Raw genomic sequence first — 16,162 nt, forward strand, 5'->3', positions numbered from 1 at the left:
GTGGAAGGGAGACTTCCGTCTTCTGTCTGTATCCATTTTCCACTTCGCCAGAGGCAAAGAAAGAAGACCCGTGCGTGCCAAAGTCTGCTGCGAGAGAACCGCCGTCCTCGTCATCGAGGGTGACACCAAAATCGGCTGTCCCACTGGTAGACGTGCGAAAGGCAGAATTGAGCGAAGACGCAGCGCACATGTACGCCGGCCCGCTTTTCCCCTTTGCAACCCCCTCGGCCACACTCTCAAAGAAGCCATGAACCGCCGCTTTGTTGGGCGACCGCATTCGAGTAAAATCAGAAAAAACCATTTTTATATCTCTTCCTTCCTTCTTTCTTTCCTTTCCTTTTCTTCTTTTTTCTTTTCTTTTTTCCACTTCACACACCCTCCGCAATATGCAAGCTAAATCGATGTGTCAAGTTGATTTCTCCATTAAAAACAAATAATAAATAAAAAAATAAAAATATGGGGCAAAAGGGCAGTACAATTTCGGAAAACGTCGCAAGGCACACATGCATGCGTAATATATGTACATAAACATGTATAAACACTTGCGTGCGTCCTCCACTCAATTATCCGCTGAGCACCACTCCCGTCATCACCATGAAGAAAAATCAGCAAAGACAAAAATAAATAAATAAATAAAAAAGAGAGAAAATAAAAGAAAGACAGTCGCAAACACGCACATCGGCTCAGATGTATCCAAAACGGCCGGAAAAAAAAAACCCATGAAACAACTGCACTGAAATAGAGGGAAAAAAAAAGAAGAAGAAAAAAAAAAAAAAAAAAAGAATGTGCCCATGCAGCTTTAAAATGCATCGGTAAAGAACCGTCCACGCAATAAATTCCTTTGCATGTCTCTTCTCTCCCCAAATTTTACTCAACCTCACCGATCCGCCTTTTTTTGTTTTTTTTTCTTTTTGATCGCATCCCCATTTTTCAATGAGAAACAAAGGCACTGCACGTCACACAGCACAGCCACGTGCCCACTAAATCCATTAACACCTGCACAATCGGTGCGGCGTGTTCAATATTCATATCTATGTAATGTAACACATACGGTAATGTAGCGCCAACCAGAACGGAGATAAATACAATGAGGAAGATGGAAAGGGAAAGCGCCATCACAAGTGCAAAACCTCGGTTCCCCTCTTTTATTGTCGGAAAATTGGAAGCAGTACTCGACGACCGAATGGAATATGTCTCACTGTAGTCATTATCATCATCGAACCAGAGGAAAAAGATCACCCTCAGTGCTCCAATGCACATAAGAAAAAAGCCACAACAAAAGGCTACAATTAACTCGTAGCGCAAAACGACACAGAGAGATAATACCGCAGGTCGATGAACTTGCCGACCAGCGCTACTAATATCTGTATTCAAACTTTTCCGACGACCCCATAGCAACACTTTCTGTAGACGTTCCAAACATGGAAAGCAAATCAAAAGCGAATCCCATTTCAACAAATGCAAGAAAGAAGGGGCATAAAATGGTTTGAGTAGCAAGGGGGAACGAGGTCTCTCCGGTGCCAAACTTTCTCCTGAAATGTCCTCTGTGTTTCCTTGTGGAAACTGACCTTTACTATTAATGCACTCACGGGACGCAAGAATAGCGGTGATAGCCGAAACCGCTGCCTGGTTGCCTGCGTTCCCCCCAGCCCCTACAATCATGCTCATGAAAAGAACCACTACTATGTGATTCCTTACAAGTCCCTCATACCGCTGCAACACCAATTGCGAACCAGACTGCAGGGCAAGTAAGGCCGCAAGCAGTAGAAATCGGTTTAACGCCATAGTGTAGGTGGATGCTTTCAAGAATTCCCCCAATAAGCATCGAGACGAAACTTTGCCACTGAAGACACTTTTTCCGCTAACCGTCGACGTTCTTTTGCCCCTTCCTGCATAACCGTCCTCCTCCCTCGACAACGCCAAGGCACCGCAATCCCGACCAAAGACACGCCCAATCTTCTCACATGCCAGGGAACTTTTGTCCTCACGACTCCCGGCAATCCCATGCAAGCCAAAATAAGTGAGCATGTGGCCGCCACTTTTCCACACACCCACACACCACAAGTTACGGACTCTCAGAACGAGCCAAGTAAAAAAAAAAAAAGTTGTGAATAAACGCCCCCACCACCCCCCCTTTTTTTTTTTTCACCTCACCGGATGATGATGCCCAGCAGAGTGTCTTCGCCCCGTCACCAACAACAAATCTCGTTTCCTCGGCCCTTGGAAAAAGCAGGAGACTCGGCGAGTAAAAAAAAAAAAAAATCGTTCGTTGAGTTGTGCAGCCGCTGACACACACACACACACACAAAAAAAAAAAAAAAGAAAGAAGGAAAGAAAAAGAAAAAGAAAGAAAACAAAAAAGGAGGATTCAAACAAAAAATATTATAAGCCATGAATAATAATAATAAGTGGGGAGGGACAAAAAGGGATTAGTCATATATATATGTATATATATATAAGTATGTATGTATTTGTATTGCAAGGCCTGACACCTCAAACGCTCGCAATAATTCCCGTCCACAGCCACACAATCAACTGGACGCTAAAAAAAAAAAAAAAAAAAAACAAGGAAAGTGCGCAAGGCAACATCGATATGTGTGTGGGCAACGAAGAGAATGGAAATGGCCACCTTCGAATAGGTCAACAAATAGAAAGTGGGAAAGAACAAGCAGACGCACAGACAAAGTAGAGAAGAAAAAAAAGAAAAAGAGAGAAAAAAGAGAAAGTAACAAAGGAAATCAAATAAGGAAAGTTAGCCCTCTTTGAAAACGCATACATTCATCGTGGGGCAGAACTATGCCAACTCTAAGCTTCATTCCGTACAAATAAGAGCCCCATCTACACCCCACATACGCTACCACGTTCATACGTAAGCAAAAAAATACATATATATTTGTTTTGCGTGATTGCACAAACACAATAAAAAGGCACGCAGGATTAGGCTGAGCCCACTCTGATAAAGATGGTGTGCAACACATCGCTCCGCTCCACAACAACGGGCACCATTTTGCCCACAATTAAACGAGACACCTCGCGCTGGAACTGCCGAAGACTTGTCACACGCTTGTAATCTATTTTTTTAATAATGTCATGTGGTTTTATTCCAGCCAGCGCGGCAGGCCCTCCTACATTCACAACCAACACACCACCGTTATGTCGGGAGGGAACACCATTAATCATGACACTATCCGTAGCTTCTATGCCAATCACTGGCCGACCAGCCCCACTCTCTGCACTCTGGGTTCTACTGCTGCGTGTCGATGAAGGGATGCGGCGGGGTGCTTTTTCCTCTGGCGTGTGCCTCGAGTCCAATTCGTTTGTGTCCTCTATAGTACTGTGTCCATTTTTACTCGGACTCGTCATTTTTTGCGTATCTACAGTGCTCAGTAACTCTCCCAGTTTTTCTCGCCATTTATTGAGGGAAAACAGAAACTGGGGTGCGAGAGTGCTCAAGGTTGTGGGGAGACTCGTTGGCAAGTATATGCTGGAAGAAAGAAGAATAAAATCATTCTTAATGGATGCCCCAACGCCACCGCCACACATTTCACGCCCCAGTAATGCTCCCTCCATCAAAAACTCGTAGACACGCAGTCGTAAGACCGGGTCATGTGGAATGTTTGTCATGAGAGTAGAATAAATATAGAGCCGCTCTGTTGTTGCATCAAAGGTTACTATTAAATTGTACTGCCCGTCAACACTTATGACACAAGTATTGTTATTATCAAACTCTAGCGTGTTCTCCAGGCCAAGGTCCCTCCCCATGCAAACCAGGTTGTCAATGGCATTTTCTCGCGCATTATACACGTTATTACCGTCATGAGCCAACGCAAAATTATCCCTGCCCGGCAACATCATTTTCACCACATTTTCGGCAGCCCTTGGCGGCCGTGGCCTGTTCTGGTATGTGTCTTCAAACTGGGCGTTTGCAGTGGCATTTTCTTCACTTTTTATTGGGCCAGACGGATGCCGGGCATCACTCTGCCTATATGATTGCTTCTGATTCAGTTGCCATTGCTGGTTTGGGGGGTTGTTGTTGTTTATTTCCTGGGGTTTCCCCCATGCAACATTCTTATCCTCCGGCGTCGCAACAGGCAAAGAAAATGGATCATTACCAGACCACTCACCTCTTCTCATTCCCTCGTGCGTCAACTCGGGTGGTGGCGGTTTACCCACACGTTCATGGTACAACAGTCGGTTTTGGTGTGACACAAGCCGGCTTAACTCCAGCTCCCTCCTATCGCGCTCCGCGGCAAGTATCTGTTGCTCTATTTCAATCTCCTTCTTGCGAATATTTACCTCACGCTCCTTCGCGCGCCGCTCGTACTCCTCCCGTTCCTTCGCCAGACGCTCCTTCTCTGCCTCGTACTCTGCCCGTTCTTGTTCTAACGACGCCCTGAGTCGCTCGTTGTCAAGTTTTTGCAGAGCGACCGCCCGGGTGGCTTCCTCTTCCGCCTTGAGTTGTTCGCGTCGTGCCGCTAAGTCCGCCGCACGCCGAGCCGCACGCTGTGCTTCCCTCTCTCGCAACTGAGTCAAACGCCGTTTTTGCTTCTCGGCAACTTCCTCCTGCAGACGGAGCCTTGCCAGCTCCCGCTCTGCCTTTTCTTTTTCCCGCGCAATCTTCATTTTCTTCTTCTCTGCTGCCTCAACTTGATCCTGCAGTTGGTCAATTTTTACCTGAAGTGTGTTGTCGTGTCCCAGAACCTCGTCGCCAAGAATTTCCTCCTGCTGCCGGATCGTTTGGTACTCCAGTGCTTGCCGGTGGGGCGAGACAAAGGATGCCGTGTGGTCTGTCGTCGGGTCAACATTGGCACGATGCTCCACAGTAAGCGTGGAACCATTCATAATACCGTAGGCGGCGCACACTTCATCGTCCCGGGTGAGCGGGGTGCCGTTAAACTTGATGACTTGGTCGGCAACGGGAACCGAATACGAGGAGGCCGTGGCAAGGCACTGCTTCAGTCGTCCAATCGTCAGCCGTCCAATGTCCCCTTTAATGTTGATACGAAATCGTTTCCCATCGTCTGGGCTAATGACGGTAAGAACATCGTTGGCGTTCATGGGATCCTTCTTCGCAGGCACCGGTTCCAAAGTGTGCCACCCACCGGGAAGCAATTTCCCTCCACGCAGTTTTCGCTCAACTTTTCTATTGTTGCTGAAAAATAAAGCCGAAGTGAAAAAAAAAAAAAAAAGAAAAGAAACGTACGTACAAAAGCATACCTCAGCCACTTCCCCATTTAAAAAAAAAAGTGACAGAAAATAACATATCATCTCGCATGCTGCCTGGCAGTTCAACCGTCAGCTCTTCCTCAATTATGCATCCTCTTACTCTCCGTCACTTCTTCGACGCTCATAATAATAATAAATCCATGAAATGGCACGCCTCACTTCGCACTCAACGCCACAAAAGAAAGGCCTCCATTTGTTGACGTGTGTCATCCGTAAAGAAACACCCAGTACGCTGGCTCCGATAAGGCAGGGGACGTCCATCACTTGCTTTGGATGATGCCTCCAGCAGTTGAGCCAAATGCCGTCCTTCACGTGTAAGGCCAATGGAGGACCATGAAGATACGGTATCGATTGCGGGTACACAAAAGTACCGCGGGAAACATGACACAAGAAGAGGTATCATCGCCAGGTCGCCAATGTAATCACGAACGTACGTCCGGCTTGCAGGTTGAAGAGTCTGGCGAAGGAGCACAAAGGAGAGGAAGCAATTATTATCATCACCGTCAGCAACTTGCTCATCATCATCAATAACCTCAAGTCCAATCTCCTCGGCATGACGCAGCTGCTCGCGATGTAGGCAGCACAAAATTTCTAGCACAAGCTTTGCGGGAAGAAGCCTCCGGTACACGAGTGGCGGTTCCTCCGACAGTGTACGGGGACGAACAAACGGCAATTGTAAAGATAAATTTTTGTCGTAAAAACCCTCCACGTACTTGTTAAACACTATTAGCTCCTGCTGTGCTTCCCTGTTGCTGTCACCACTGCTGTTATTACTGTTTTGGTCAATGATATTCCCATGGCTTCTGCTGGATTGTCCATATGGGAAAAAAAGGCACGCAACGCTCTCTTCTATCTCATGTTGAATAAGTGGCGGGACACGACCTTGCACGCCTCTAAGAAGGATATCATGCAACTTTTCATGTTGTCGTGGAGTAAGTTGTCGCAAAAGATGCTGTACGAAGGCACTATTGGCAGAAACGCCAACGGGATAACTCGTTTCCTTCAATGAAATAACGGGAGTTGAGTCGTATGGCATCAATTGTGCTGGCGTTGCCGCCAACTCTTCATAGACGGCCGCGTGAACCCTGAGGAAGGCGTGGCCCCAAAGCTCCTCCTCGTGCCTTTCCGCTCCATTTGTGGCTTCCCCCTCAGTAATGCTATATTCTACGGGATGAATGTGGGATGGCCACGGCCACCATTTCCTTCTCCATTGTGGCATCACGGTTGCATCAAGCTCCGCTTGCAAGTCTAAAAGCAAAAGACGCAGTGATATTTTCTCCCCTGTGGGTGAGATGGGCGTTGAAGCCGCGGCTTCGTTGTTCGTTCTTATCCGCCGAAGAAATAACAGACCCATCTCCACCGGGAGACTACTCATCGCTGTGGTGGACCGCTGCTGCTGCCGCCTTTTGCGCTGGCACTGCGGCGGGAGTGGACGTCCCAAACAAAATTCCACGCCCAATGCACGGAGCGCCGAAAATAGAGGGCCATCACACAGTTGGGGCAAATCATTGTAATCAAAAGCCAAAAGAGGGGCAAGGCTCGGATACTTTTCCACCGCACGATTACGTACGGCGACAAAATCGACAAATCCATCTTCCGTGTCTGCCACCGCGGAGGAAACGTCATTCCCCTCATTATTTGTGTTAATGACGGTCCTTGTCAGTGGAACAAACTCCAAAAAGGGTATCAGGCGCTGCGAAAGCCGGTACCGCTCCATCGCAGTCGGTGCAATAAATCGCTTCCCCATGTGTACAACGGTGTCATTCTCGCCAGATGCAAAATGAACAGATAACTGGCCAGGCCCCGTTGTCACAGTCGTTTCTGTGCTATTGGTCCCTTCTGGAATGTTATTTACCTGTGTAGTTGATGCCACAAGTTCTTGTGCCTGCTCTCGCGTGGCTGCTGTTGTATTCAAAGAAACTGCATGCAAAACGCTTTCCCCACCTCCTACAGAAGGCTCTAACAGTTGCACCATTGTGCCATTCTTCGTCAGGAAAAAAACGCTGTGCGTGTAAACCAAAAGCAGGCGCTTGACATCATTGGCAAGCTCGTGGCGTACAAAAGCAACGTTGGCTGGGCTTAGAGACATACGCCGGATGACCGTCAGCGGCACCGCCTTCCTCACAGTACCGTTTTGTGGTTCCAACGAGAAAAGGAACGCCGCAATTTCAACTGCCAACTCCCGAACGCCTGGTCTAATACGAAGAAAAAATGTCTCACCATCGTCTCTACTTGCTCCCTCGCGTTGAAAATTTCTGCGCCGCGTGGATGTTAGGTGGAAGACGCCAGAACTCTGAATCCGACTCGCAATTTGCCGCCTATTCTTATCGGCATCAGCACTGTTATCCGAAAAACGCACCACTTTGGAGGCATCGCCGTCACCGCGAGTGAGACCGGCCGGGAGTAGACGCAGCAGCAGCGACTCAAATTGTTCCTCAACGTATTCCAGTGGAACAGGGGGATAGAATGGAACGTTAACATCGGTCCCTCCGCCTTTATTCATGTTGCTTATTGTCGCTGTTTTCGTCGCATTACAGTTTCGAAGGTGTTTTTGGTACGCAACAAACACTTCCACCAAGGCACGAATGATATCCTCCACGTCAAGCAACGGCCGCTGCGACGCCAACGGCGGCTCCGGGTAAATGTGTGAAGATGAGGCTCTCGGTTTCTGCTGCTGATTCTCAGCTGGCGGCGGTGGCGGCGGCATGCGCTTCACAGAGGACACTGCGGGCTTTCCCGCTTTCTCATTCCTCACACCACCGCTCACTATGCACCGCGTTGACGTGTGCCACGAGGCCCGGTGAATATGAGAAGATGCCGCAACGGTGACGCCACCAAATAAAAAACATCCAACCCGTGACGCCTTTTTCCCTAGAAAGCTAGCAGTCCTCATGCTTTCGCTAAAGTTTGCTTCCCCTCCCCGCAAGAGTGCAGACGCAGTTTTAAAAAAGCCCACGCTGGCCAAGTTACAATCGTGCAAAAAAGCCACCTTTACCCCGCCCCACCCCCACCCCTACAACAACAACAAAAAAAAAAAAAAACACAAACAGGCATTATATGTATGCGTATGCAAAGATTTATGTACAATTGAATAATTGGGCGTGAAAAAACAAAAATGAGGCAATAATACCCACGCTGAACCAAAATACATACCAACAACAGCAAACAAAAAAGCTTTCTCAATGTCAACGATTTCAGCAGGAAATAAATGCATCACAAAAACGCCCTGAAACGCAATAAAAACAAGCTCAGCGGACAAGTAGCTCGCAAAGAACCGGAGGGTAAGGCTGCTCTGGTGTGTCTGTCACTGCCGATGATAAAATGGTGGATGAGTTCGGTGGCAAAGGCTGCGTTTTCCCCGGTTGCAATGGCCATAACAGAGTTGCGGGTGCCCTCGCGTCACAGAGCTCCAACCCACCCTGCAACACGACCCAGCCGGGCTGCCACGGCAGAAGCGAAACAGGAAAATTTATGGTTCCACGTGGTTCAATGAGGCCTAAAGGAATAAGTAGTGGACCCGCATAGAGGAAGGACGGCGCTAAAAGATCGGGACGAACCCGAAGAGCCAAATCAAACTGTTTATCCGAGTCATAATTCACAACGACGCAATCAAATGTTGTGGGCTTTCCGGCAGTAGGTGTCTCTGGATTCACGTTGAGTACAAAAAAATCCAGCATTGGCTGCATAAAAAGGTGGTCCACCCGCACCCGACTGCTATGCTCTGCCCCACTATCACCGTTAGCACGACACCACTTCCACTCCACATACCCAACATCTGTAAAGTTTGAAGGAACAACTGCCGCAGGAGCACCAGATGCAGTGTGTTGCAGTGGAAGAGAGCAAAGTATATCCGGCTTCACCACCAGTTCAAAGTAATAGCAATGCTTGTCCTTTGGGCGCAAATAAACGCTTTCCAGAGCGTCGGCTCCACCGCCAGTGTAGTGCGTACGAAACGCCCTTTCATCTTGCCTCGGTTTCGCTACATTGGCAGGCCACCATGGCGGTAATGAAGACTCCGGTTTCGTGGATGAGCGGCGCGGCCGTGGCAAAAGTTGAAAAACGCCATCTGTGTGTAGTTTTACGCTCACAATAAACAAAGGTACGGATGACACGTTTTGCAAGCAAACTGATAAAACATATTTTTTGGTTGGCAAAGTGATATTTGACATCGCTTCCTCAAGAGTTGGACCTGCAGCACGCAGCTGAGCATGCGTGTCTTTGCCGTGCCGAGTTATAATGGGGACAACATGAATAGTCCGACTCACTTCAATTATGGCGCGCTCCACCTGGATGCTAAAAGACCAAGTTAGACGCTTTGCCTCCTTGGCGATATCCATGTATGTCACCAGCACATCGAGTGTGTACTGGCCTGGTTCCTTGAGCAAACACTCCACCGTAAATGACGCATTTCCTTTCCCTTCTAGGTGCGAGCACTCGTAATTCACAATCTTTGAACGATGCAATGTCGGGTGCAGACACACAATGGAAAACGCCATGGTAGCCAGCGGGTAGGTGGCAGCGTTGTGGAAGCTTAAAAAGGCGCGGAAAGGTTGTCCAACAAAAAACTTTCCAAGCGAGGTGGGAAGTGAAAGAACAGAGCCAATGCCGTGCACCGAAAGTTCTGCCGCCTTGCTGCGCCGCCGCACCTTGGTCTGGGCGTCGTTGGTCATACAATTGGCAGAGGGATGATGAAGTGGGTTGCTAAGAACATCAAAAAGAACGTCGCCTTCCTCTACCAATTCGGGTGACGCCGCTTCAAAGAGCTCCGGCCTACGCAACACCGTTGCCCGAACAGTAAGCGGGTTTGCAAGCATGGCAGGGAAAAAACTCGTTGCAGAATACACCGATGGTTTCCCGCCGCTATTTGTCTTTGATTCACCTGCAGTTGGGGACGCCATGTCGTTGCGCGATGAAATTCCTTTTGAAGCAATGAATGCCACGAAAAAAAAAAAAAAGAACCATAAAAAAAAAAACCGACGTAACAAACGTTATACCTGCCTTCCCACTCCCCTTAGGAGCACGCAACATAAGGGTGGCAGAAGGGAATGACCTCAGACAGTTGCAAGCCATTGATTTCCACGCAGCCCAACTCTGAACTGGCCAAATTTGATATGAAAAATGCAGAAACTGATAAAAAAAATAGCAAACACACACACATACTCACACAAGCAAACAAACAAACAAGAAAGCCCCCTTCTCTTTTTTGTTTTTGTTTTTGTTGTTGAAGCGTAAACCCTTTAACGGCACCCATGAAGGATTATTGGATTAGCCACGCAAATAACTCTCCCCTTCAAGCCGGCGTTTTAAAAGGGACAAAATACGGCTTTGCTACCAATCATCATCGTCATCATCGTCAACGCGCCTCGGAATCAACTTGCCCGTGGCAGACGGTGGAGGAGGCGGAGTTGATTTTGGAACGGAGACTAGCGGCGCCGTTGATGCTTGGGAAGCTGATTCTTTAACGCCCCTCATTCCCTTTGAAGGGGCTGACTGAGGTACGTCGTCATCCTCATCTTCATCGGAGTGCATTCCCAGAATGCCCTTCCGGCGATTAGCAAGAAGAGAAGACAATGTATCCAAGTTGCTCCGAGGAGCAACTTTGGGTGCCGGCCGAGGATCTGCCTTGGACGGTGCTCTCGTGACGGGATTCTTCCTTGGGGGTGGTGGTGGGGGCAGTGGCGGTGCGGGAGGCGGGTTACCAAGCTTGGGAAGACTCCTGGCTGCCGGTGGCCCAGGTGCTATTGGCGATATTGGCAAAGGCGCTGCCTCTGCTGATAGTGGAGGTGGTGGTGGCGGGATCGCCGTCATCGTTCTTGCCGGTTGAACTGCTGTCTTCATCATCATCGCCGGTGGTGGTGGTGGTGGCGGTGGCGGTGGAGCCTTCATGCTCTTAAAGCCGGGCGGTGGTGGTGGTATTGGTGGTGGCGGTGCCTTGCCTGCAGGTGGCGGCGGCGGCGGTGGCGGTGGTGGTGGCGGTGGTGGCGGTGGCGGCGGTGCTTCAAGCGCAGAAGAGGGATTAATCAACGACGTCGTTGGTGTTTCTGCCGGACCGAGGGTGATTGCTAGTGTCTGTCCATGGGCCTTTTTCCCGCCGCGTGGGGGGGCCGCGTTCTCTGTTGCCACTTCACTCTCATCGCCGAGTCGCCGCTGCCAGCTGGGAGCGATATTATCCGCGGCTTCCAGTGTGTAGGCGTGCCAGGCAACTTCAGCGATGCCTTCCAGTGGTAAGTCCTCGGGGAGGTCATCCATGAGGTTTGCCACCTCTTCCATAAGCGGAATAAAGGCATAGTCATCGGAAGAAAATCGCGTCATGTAATCCCGGTGCACATCTGCTGCCCCACCGAGCCGCCGCTTGGCAGCCACCACACGCTCCTCCCTCTGCTGTTTCAGGACATCCAACTCGTGATACTCTTTGTAAAGGTTTTCTCGAGTGTTAAAGAGCAGCAATGAGCCCACGCTCATCAGCTGCCGCGGTAGACGACCAAGCCCCCGTTCTGCTACGGTGTGATACCGCCAAGATGCTGCCAGCGGCATAACGTCACCCAACTCCACGCGCTGCAGAGGGTGCTGCGGTCTCACCGGCCCTTGCTCTTCCACCGTCCCCTCGAGTCGTCGAATGGGCCGCTGGTAAAAGTTTTTGCACTCCAGATTGCCACGCTTCCCTTGGCCAGAGACACCATTGCTCTCACTATTATTGAGAGCAGCGTTCCCTTCATTCTCCAATACATATTCCGAGTCACTGTCCGACTCATCAACGGGGAGCAACACAGGCATGACGTCTTGCCGGTGTCGCAAAAATCTCCCTCGTCTTTCCCTTGGGGCCTGGGCAAGGTGCATGGGACGATAGCAACCATTAGGAAATCGAGACCGACTCTTCACTACCATCGCCTCGCGTCGTCCCTGCAGTTGTTTGACACGTGCGGTGCACGTTTCAATACGCTCCTGAAGTCCCTCTAATGTCTCCCGGGAATTCCGCACTGCGGCTTCGATGTTTCCAAACACACAGCTAGATATTTGATCAAGTTCTTCAAGGGCATGAATAACAGAGAGCATCGTCACGCAATCGCCTTTTGTAAGCGGAACAGGCACCACATACTCACACACCGTTGTCGCAGAATCATTGTACATGGCTGCTGGCATATTCTAAGAAAAACACTAGGAGATACTCACCTCCCCAGAACTGAGGTATCACACAGCTCTCCTCTTCCTAAATTCACGAGAACAAATCAAAAAAGGAAGCAAAATTGCTGGCTGCCGTAAGGGAATTAGTTCACCCCACCAAGAAATTACCAACAAACGGCAAAATGAGCCCAAGCAAAAATCAACGTCGCAAAAATAAAAATAAAAAAAAAAAGATGCTTAAAAGCTGAAACAGAAAAGCATCAAATATGAAAAAAAAGGTGGTTTTGTTCACGCCAGCAAATTGTACTGGGTGATCTTGCCCTTGGGGACAATGAGCTTGACGTGCGTGCCACGCTGCTGCAGCTTGCCGGCGTCGCGCAGCTCCTCGTACTTGGAGCGGAGAATGTCGGTGAAGCCCCAGTACTTGGACATGACGATGATCTGACGTCCGGGAAACTTCATCTTGGCACGGCGGAGAGACTCCAGCGCCTGCGGAATGTAGGCCTCCCTCGTGCGCATCGACAGGAGAATCTGGCCAATGCGAACACGAGCGCAGGTGCCATTCGGCTTACCGTACGAGTGACGCATGCCCGTCTGCAGACGATCGGCACCAGCGCAGGAAAGCATCTTGTTGATGCGGAGCACGTGGAACGGGTGGGCACGGATGCGCATGTGGAACACCTCCTTGTTGGCACGCTTCACCATGTACTTGTTGGCCTGAATACGGGCAGCCTCCAGCGCCTCCGAGGAAATCTGCTCCAGTTCGCGGGAAACCACGTGGATGCACACGGGGAACTCGTCCACCGTGGCACGGCGCTTGCCAATGTCAAAGTTGCGGATCTTCGGGTCAGGCACACCACGGCAGAAACGCGACTTTGGGAACGGCTTGTTCTTGCAGAAGCGGTAGCAGCGTGAGGGGCGGCGGGCCATGATAAAACTCTGTGAACAAACCACCTGCAGAGATTGTGTGTGGATAGGCGGAAGAATAAAAAAAGGGAAGTGGCAGCAGCAGTCAAGAAAAATAATAACAAGAATAAGAGTAATAATGAGCAGCATAAAAAAGAAAAAAAAATGGCACTGTGAAGAAAAATCGCCGACACCTTCAATGCGACTAGGGATCAATCTCCACAGCGAGTCATTTGGTCAAATCTCCTTGTCGTTTTTTAAATAAATAAATAAATAAATAAACAATAATAAAGAAAGAAAATAACAAAAAAAAAAAAATTAGCAATGGCTTTACCTTACACACAATTTCCCTTATCTTGTAATCCGATCCAGCTGGAATTATTTCACATCGTTAGCTCCAAAATGGCGTTCACGATGTCACCCTTGTTGTTTTTGAGAGCCCGGATGGCCCCTGCACGATCTGTGTTTCCCTGGCTCATCACAACCTTGATTTCCCTTTCGTCCAATTCACCACCGTCTTCGGCGTCTGCGTCGTCAGTCTTCTCGGCGGGAACAGGGGTCTCAGGAGTCTCAGCCGTGGTGGGCACCTCCTCAACACGTGGCTCGGTCTCCGGAACGACACCAGAGACGGCGCGGGCGGCAGCCTCTTGAGCCTCCATTGCGGTGTCGCCAAGCTGAGCCTCACCAAAGACAAGAAACGTGTTTGTGCCAGGGAAACGGTAGAGCTCCGGCTGGTTCACCAGGAAGGAGAGAGATCCGTGCTTGCGGATGTGCACCTTAACAACGTTAGGCTCCGGCTTAAGCCCCATCTTTGCCATGGCCTTTGCGTAGCGCTTGGTTTGCTTGGCGACCTGTGGGACTTCCGCAGCCTCCAGGGTAGGAACCTCGTCGTCCTCCACCGGGGGGTTCTGCACTTGCGGGGTAGACATTATCTGTTGGCAGTGTGTTAGCAGCGAAGCACTACAAAGCGAGGGATACAAGCAATAGAAGGAGTGAAGGAGGGAGAGTGTGGGAGAAAAGAAATGCACTCCAGACTGCCATCCGACACCCCGGAGTAAAAACAAAAAAAAGGCAAAACACACAGCACACACACACACGCCGGTTCACAATCCGAACGCAAAGCAAAGGGAAACGGAAAGAATACCTAAGAAAAGCCCGAAGATGGATTTATAAACCACATCCACCAGCTCACCACCACTGCTTTGCCGCCCCCAAAATAACTGTTCGTCACCAACTGACTACTTCCCGATCAAATCCCCCGATACGTCGTTTTAAGATGTGGCGGGTCCGGCGCCCACTCCCCGCGATACGCTTCGGAGCTCCCTGCCGCGGTTTCTCCCCTTCCCCCATTCTTCGCGTAATTATTCCGCATAAATTTGTACATAAATCCGCCACGGTCAAACGCGTCATCACCCCCTGGCGCCAAACTCCCGTCATCTTCTGCTACATCCATTGTGGAAACATCTCCAAAGAGGAGTTCTGCATTGTAGAAAATACAGCTGGGTAACAGCACGGCCAATGCGAGCGCCACTTCCAGAGGAAGAAGCGCAACAGCCGCTGAGGGGTGCAGAGAAACCGCCTTGTGATTCTGCTCAGCTTGACACTTCGCCGCCAACATGCATGCCATAAAAAGAAGACTGGCGTAACCTATGGCGGCCGTCAGCGCATGGCACAGTCGGCTCAGGAGACATGACTGCCCCTCCACTGTTCCCGCAAAAAATCTTCGTGCGGCAGAAACAAACGTCATGCACCCAAAGTACAAAATAAGAGGAGTAAAAACTATCCAGAAGGAGATCGGTTTTGATGTATCTTCCCCTCCTGTTTGCGCCGCGCGTAGCAAGGCAAGACTAATAAAGCTGAAACAACACAACTTTTCAAATACTGTTTCCAACAAAAACCCCCAGTACATCCGTGATAAGCATACAGACGAACCTGGAGGAATGAATTCAGCAAATCCATTTCGAAACTGAAAAGGAAGAAGGTAACGTAAAATAAAACAGCTCTGAAAGACGTATATTGCTGCACTCGGAGCTAACGCAATGGTCCATGTGAGAGCACCAGAAAGTCCGACCACAAACATCGCAACCGCAAAAGTAACAAGGAAACACATAAGCCCCAGCAGTGTGGAGGCAATTTCTCGCCTGGTGGCGCCATGAAAAACTAACAATCCGCCAATTAGAAGCAATGGAACAAGTGCTACCCACGCCGGAGCGAACACAGCTGCCCAGGGCCAGCCTTTGTTGTAGTCTAATCGTACAATTACAAGTACCAATGTGAGCAACCACAGCAGCATCCAAAAAGCAATAATAAAAAATGCACAACGAATGCCGGCAGTGGTCATCACCACCATCCCGTCTCCAAACTGTCGGAGAGACTCTATGCCCATTCTGCCAAATGTATCGTACACACGTCGCTGCCTTGGATCGCCAAGGATGGACTGCGCCTCTTGGATCAATGTGAACTGCTCCGTGGTTGTCCCACCAGTTTTGTCTGGATGAAGACGAAGTGCCAGTCGGTGATACGCCTTCTTGATCTCTTGAGGCGTCGCGTCTCTGGCCACTTCCAGCACGGCGTAAAGTGACCCGCTGCAGGTACGCTGAAGCATTTTTTTTTTTCTTTTTTTTCTTTTCCCCTAAGTTCACACCGCAATCTCAGGATAAGAAGCCCAATTCCACTTATCCACAAATAAATATGACTGTTCCTGCACAATTATCACGGTTTTGGTGAACGCACCTCCTTTAAAGGCGCCCTGCGGTTTTCATGCAACAAAAACAACAACAAAAATAAAATAAAATAAATAAAGAAAGAAAAAGCAAATGAGAGAGGAAGGAAAAAAATAAAAATAAAAATGCACATTATAAGTGCTTGTACAAAGTAGGAAAATAAAAGAAATATATACAAAAAAAAA

General features: G+C 49.3%; 8 protein-coding genes across 8 annotated transcripts, besides 19 other annotated features; all 8 read right to left on the reverse strand.

The window, feature by feature from the left end:
• Positions 1 to 16,162: part of a sequence feature (heterozygous, Esmeraldo-like haplotype) that runs on past the window's edge.
• Positions 324 to 361: a microsatellite.
• Positions 423 to 458: a sequence feature (AT_rich).
• Positions 598 to 660: a sequence feature (A-rich).
• Positions 747 to 784: a microsatellite.
• Tc00.1047053510241.5 (uncharacterized protein) lies at positions 931 to 2,028 on the reverse strand (the record flags this gene model as incomplete). Its single annotated transcript, XM_807215.1, has 1 exon — positions 931 to 2,028. The coding sequence occupies one exon, from the start codon at positions 2,026 to 2,028 to the stop codon at positions 931 to 933; it is 1,098 nt and encodes a 365-aa protein (XP_812308.1).
• Positions 2,307 to 2,361: a sequence feature (A-rich).
• Positions 2,436 to 2,471: a microsatellite.
• Positions 2,545 to 2,565: a microsatellite.
• Positions 2,683 to 2,751: a sequence feature (A-rich).
• Tc00.1047053510241.10 (hypothetical protein, conserved) lies at positions 2,938 to 5,268 on the reverse strand (the record flags this gene model as incomplete). The annotated part of the gene is made up of 1 exon (XM_807203.1): positions 2,938 to 5,268. One exon carries the CDS (start codon positions 5,266 to 5,268, stop codon positions 2,938 to 2,940), a length of 2,331 nt encoding a protein of 776 aa, XP_812296.1.
• Positions 5,174 to 5,198: a microsatellite.
• Tc00.1047053510241.20 (hypothetical protein, conserved) lies at positions 5,393 to 8,119 on the reverse strand (the record flags this gene model as incomplete). The annotated part of the gene is made up of 1 exon (XM_807204.1): positions 5,393 to 8,119. The coding sequence occupies one exon, from the start codon at positions 8,117 to 8,119 to the stop codon at positions 5,393 to 5,395; it is 2,727 nt and encodes a 908-aa protein (XP_812297.1).
• Tc00.1047053510241.30 (hypothetical protein, conserved) lies at positions 8,475 to 10,124 on the reverse strand (the record flags this gene model as incomplete). Its single annotated transcript, XM_807205.1, has 1 exon — positions 8,475 to 10,124. One exon carries the CDS (start codon positions 10,122 to 10,124, stop codon positions 8,475 to 8,477), a length of 1,650 nt encoding a protein of 549 aa, XP_812298.1.
• Positions 10,351 to 10,410: a microsatellite.
• Positions 10,427 to 10,450: a microsatellite.
• On the reverse strand, positions 10,555 to 12,366 carry Tc00.1047053510241.40 (hypothetical protein, conserved; the record flags this gene model as incomplete). The annotated part of the gene is made up of 1 exon (XM_807206.1): positions 10,555 to 12,366. One exon carries the CDS (start codon positions 12,364 to 12,366, stop codon positions 10,555 to 10,557), a length of 1,812 nt encoding a protein of 603 aa, XP_812299.1.
• Positions 11,075 to 11,103: a microsatellite.
• Positions 11,126 to 11,222: a microsatellite.
• Positions 12,558 to 12,580: a sequence feature (AT_rich).
• Positions 12,637 to 13,278, reverse strand: Tc00.1047053510241.50 (60S ribosomal protein L10, putative; the record flags this gene model as incomplete). Its single annotated transcript, XM_807207.1, has 1 exon — positions 12,637 to 13,278. The coding sequence occupies one exon, from the start codon at positions 13,276 to 13,278 to the stop codon at positions 12,637 to 12,639; it is 642 nt and encodes a 213-aa protein (XP_812300.1).
• Positions 13,513 to 13,539: a microsatellite.
• On the reverse strand, positions 13,638 to 14,183 carry Tc00.1047053510241.60 (nascent polypeptide associated complex subunit, putative; the record flags this gene model as incomplete). Its single annotated transcript, XM_807208.1, has 1 exon — positions 13,638 to 14,183. One exon carries the CDS (start codon positions 14,181 to 14,183, stop codon positions 13,638 to 13,640), a length of 546 nt encoding a protein of 181 aa, XP_812301.1.
• Positions 14,504 to 15,859, reverse strand: Tc00.1047053510241.70 (heat shock protein, putative; the record flags this gene model as incomplete). The annotated part of the gene is made up of 1 exon (XM_807209.1): positions 14,504 to 15,859. The coding sequence occupies one exon, from the start codon at positions 15,857 to 15,859 to the stop codon at positions 14,504 to 14,506; it is 1,356 nt and encodes a 451-aa protein (XP_812302.1).
• Positions 15,859 to 15,883: a microsatellite.
• Positions 16,019 to 16,103: a sequence feature (A-rich).
• Positions 16,140 to 16,162: part of a microsatellite that runs on past the window's edge.

The sequence above is a fragment of the Trypanosoma cruzi genome, genomic scaffold, assembly GCF_000209065.1.
Source record: "Trypanosoma cruzi strain CL Brener 1047053516685 genomic scaffold, whole genome shotgun sequence".
Classification (NCBI taxonomy): domain Eukaryota; phylum Euglenozoa; class Kinetoplastea; order Trypanosomatida; family Trypanosomatidae; genus Trypanosoma; species Trypanosoma cruzi.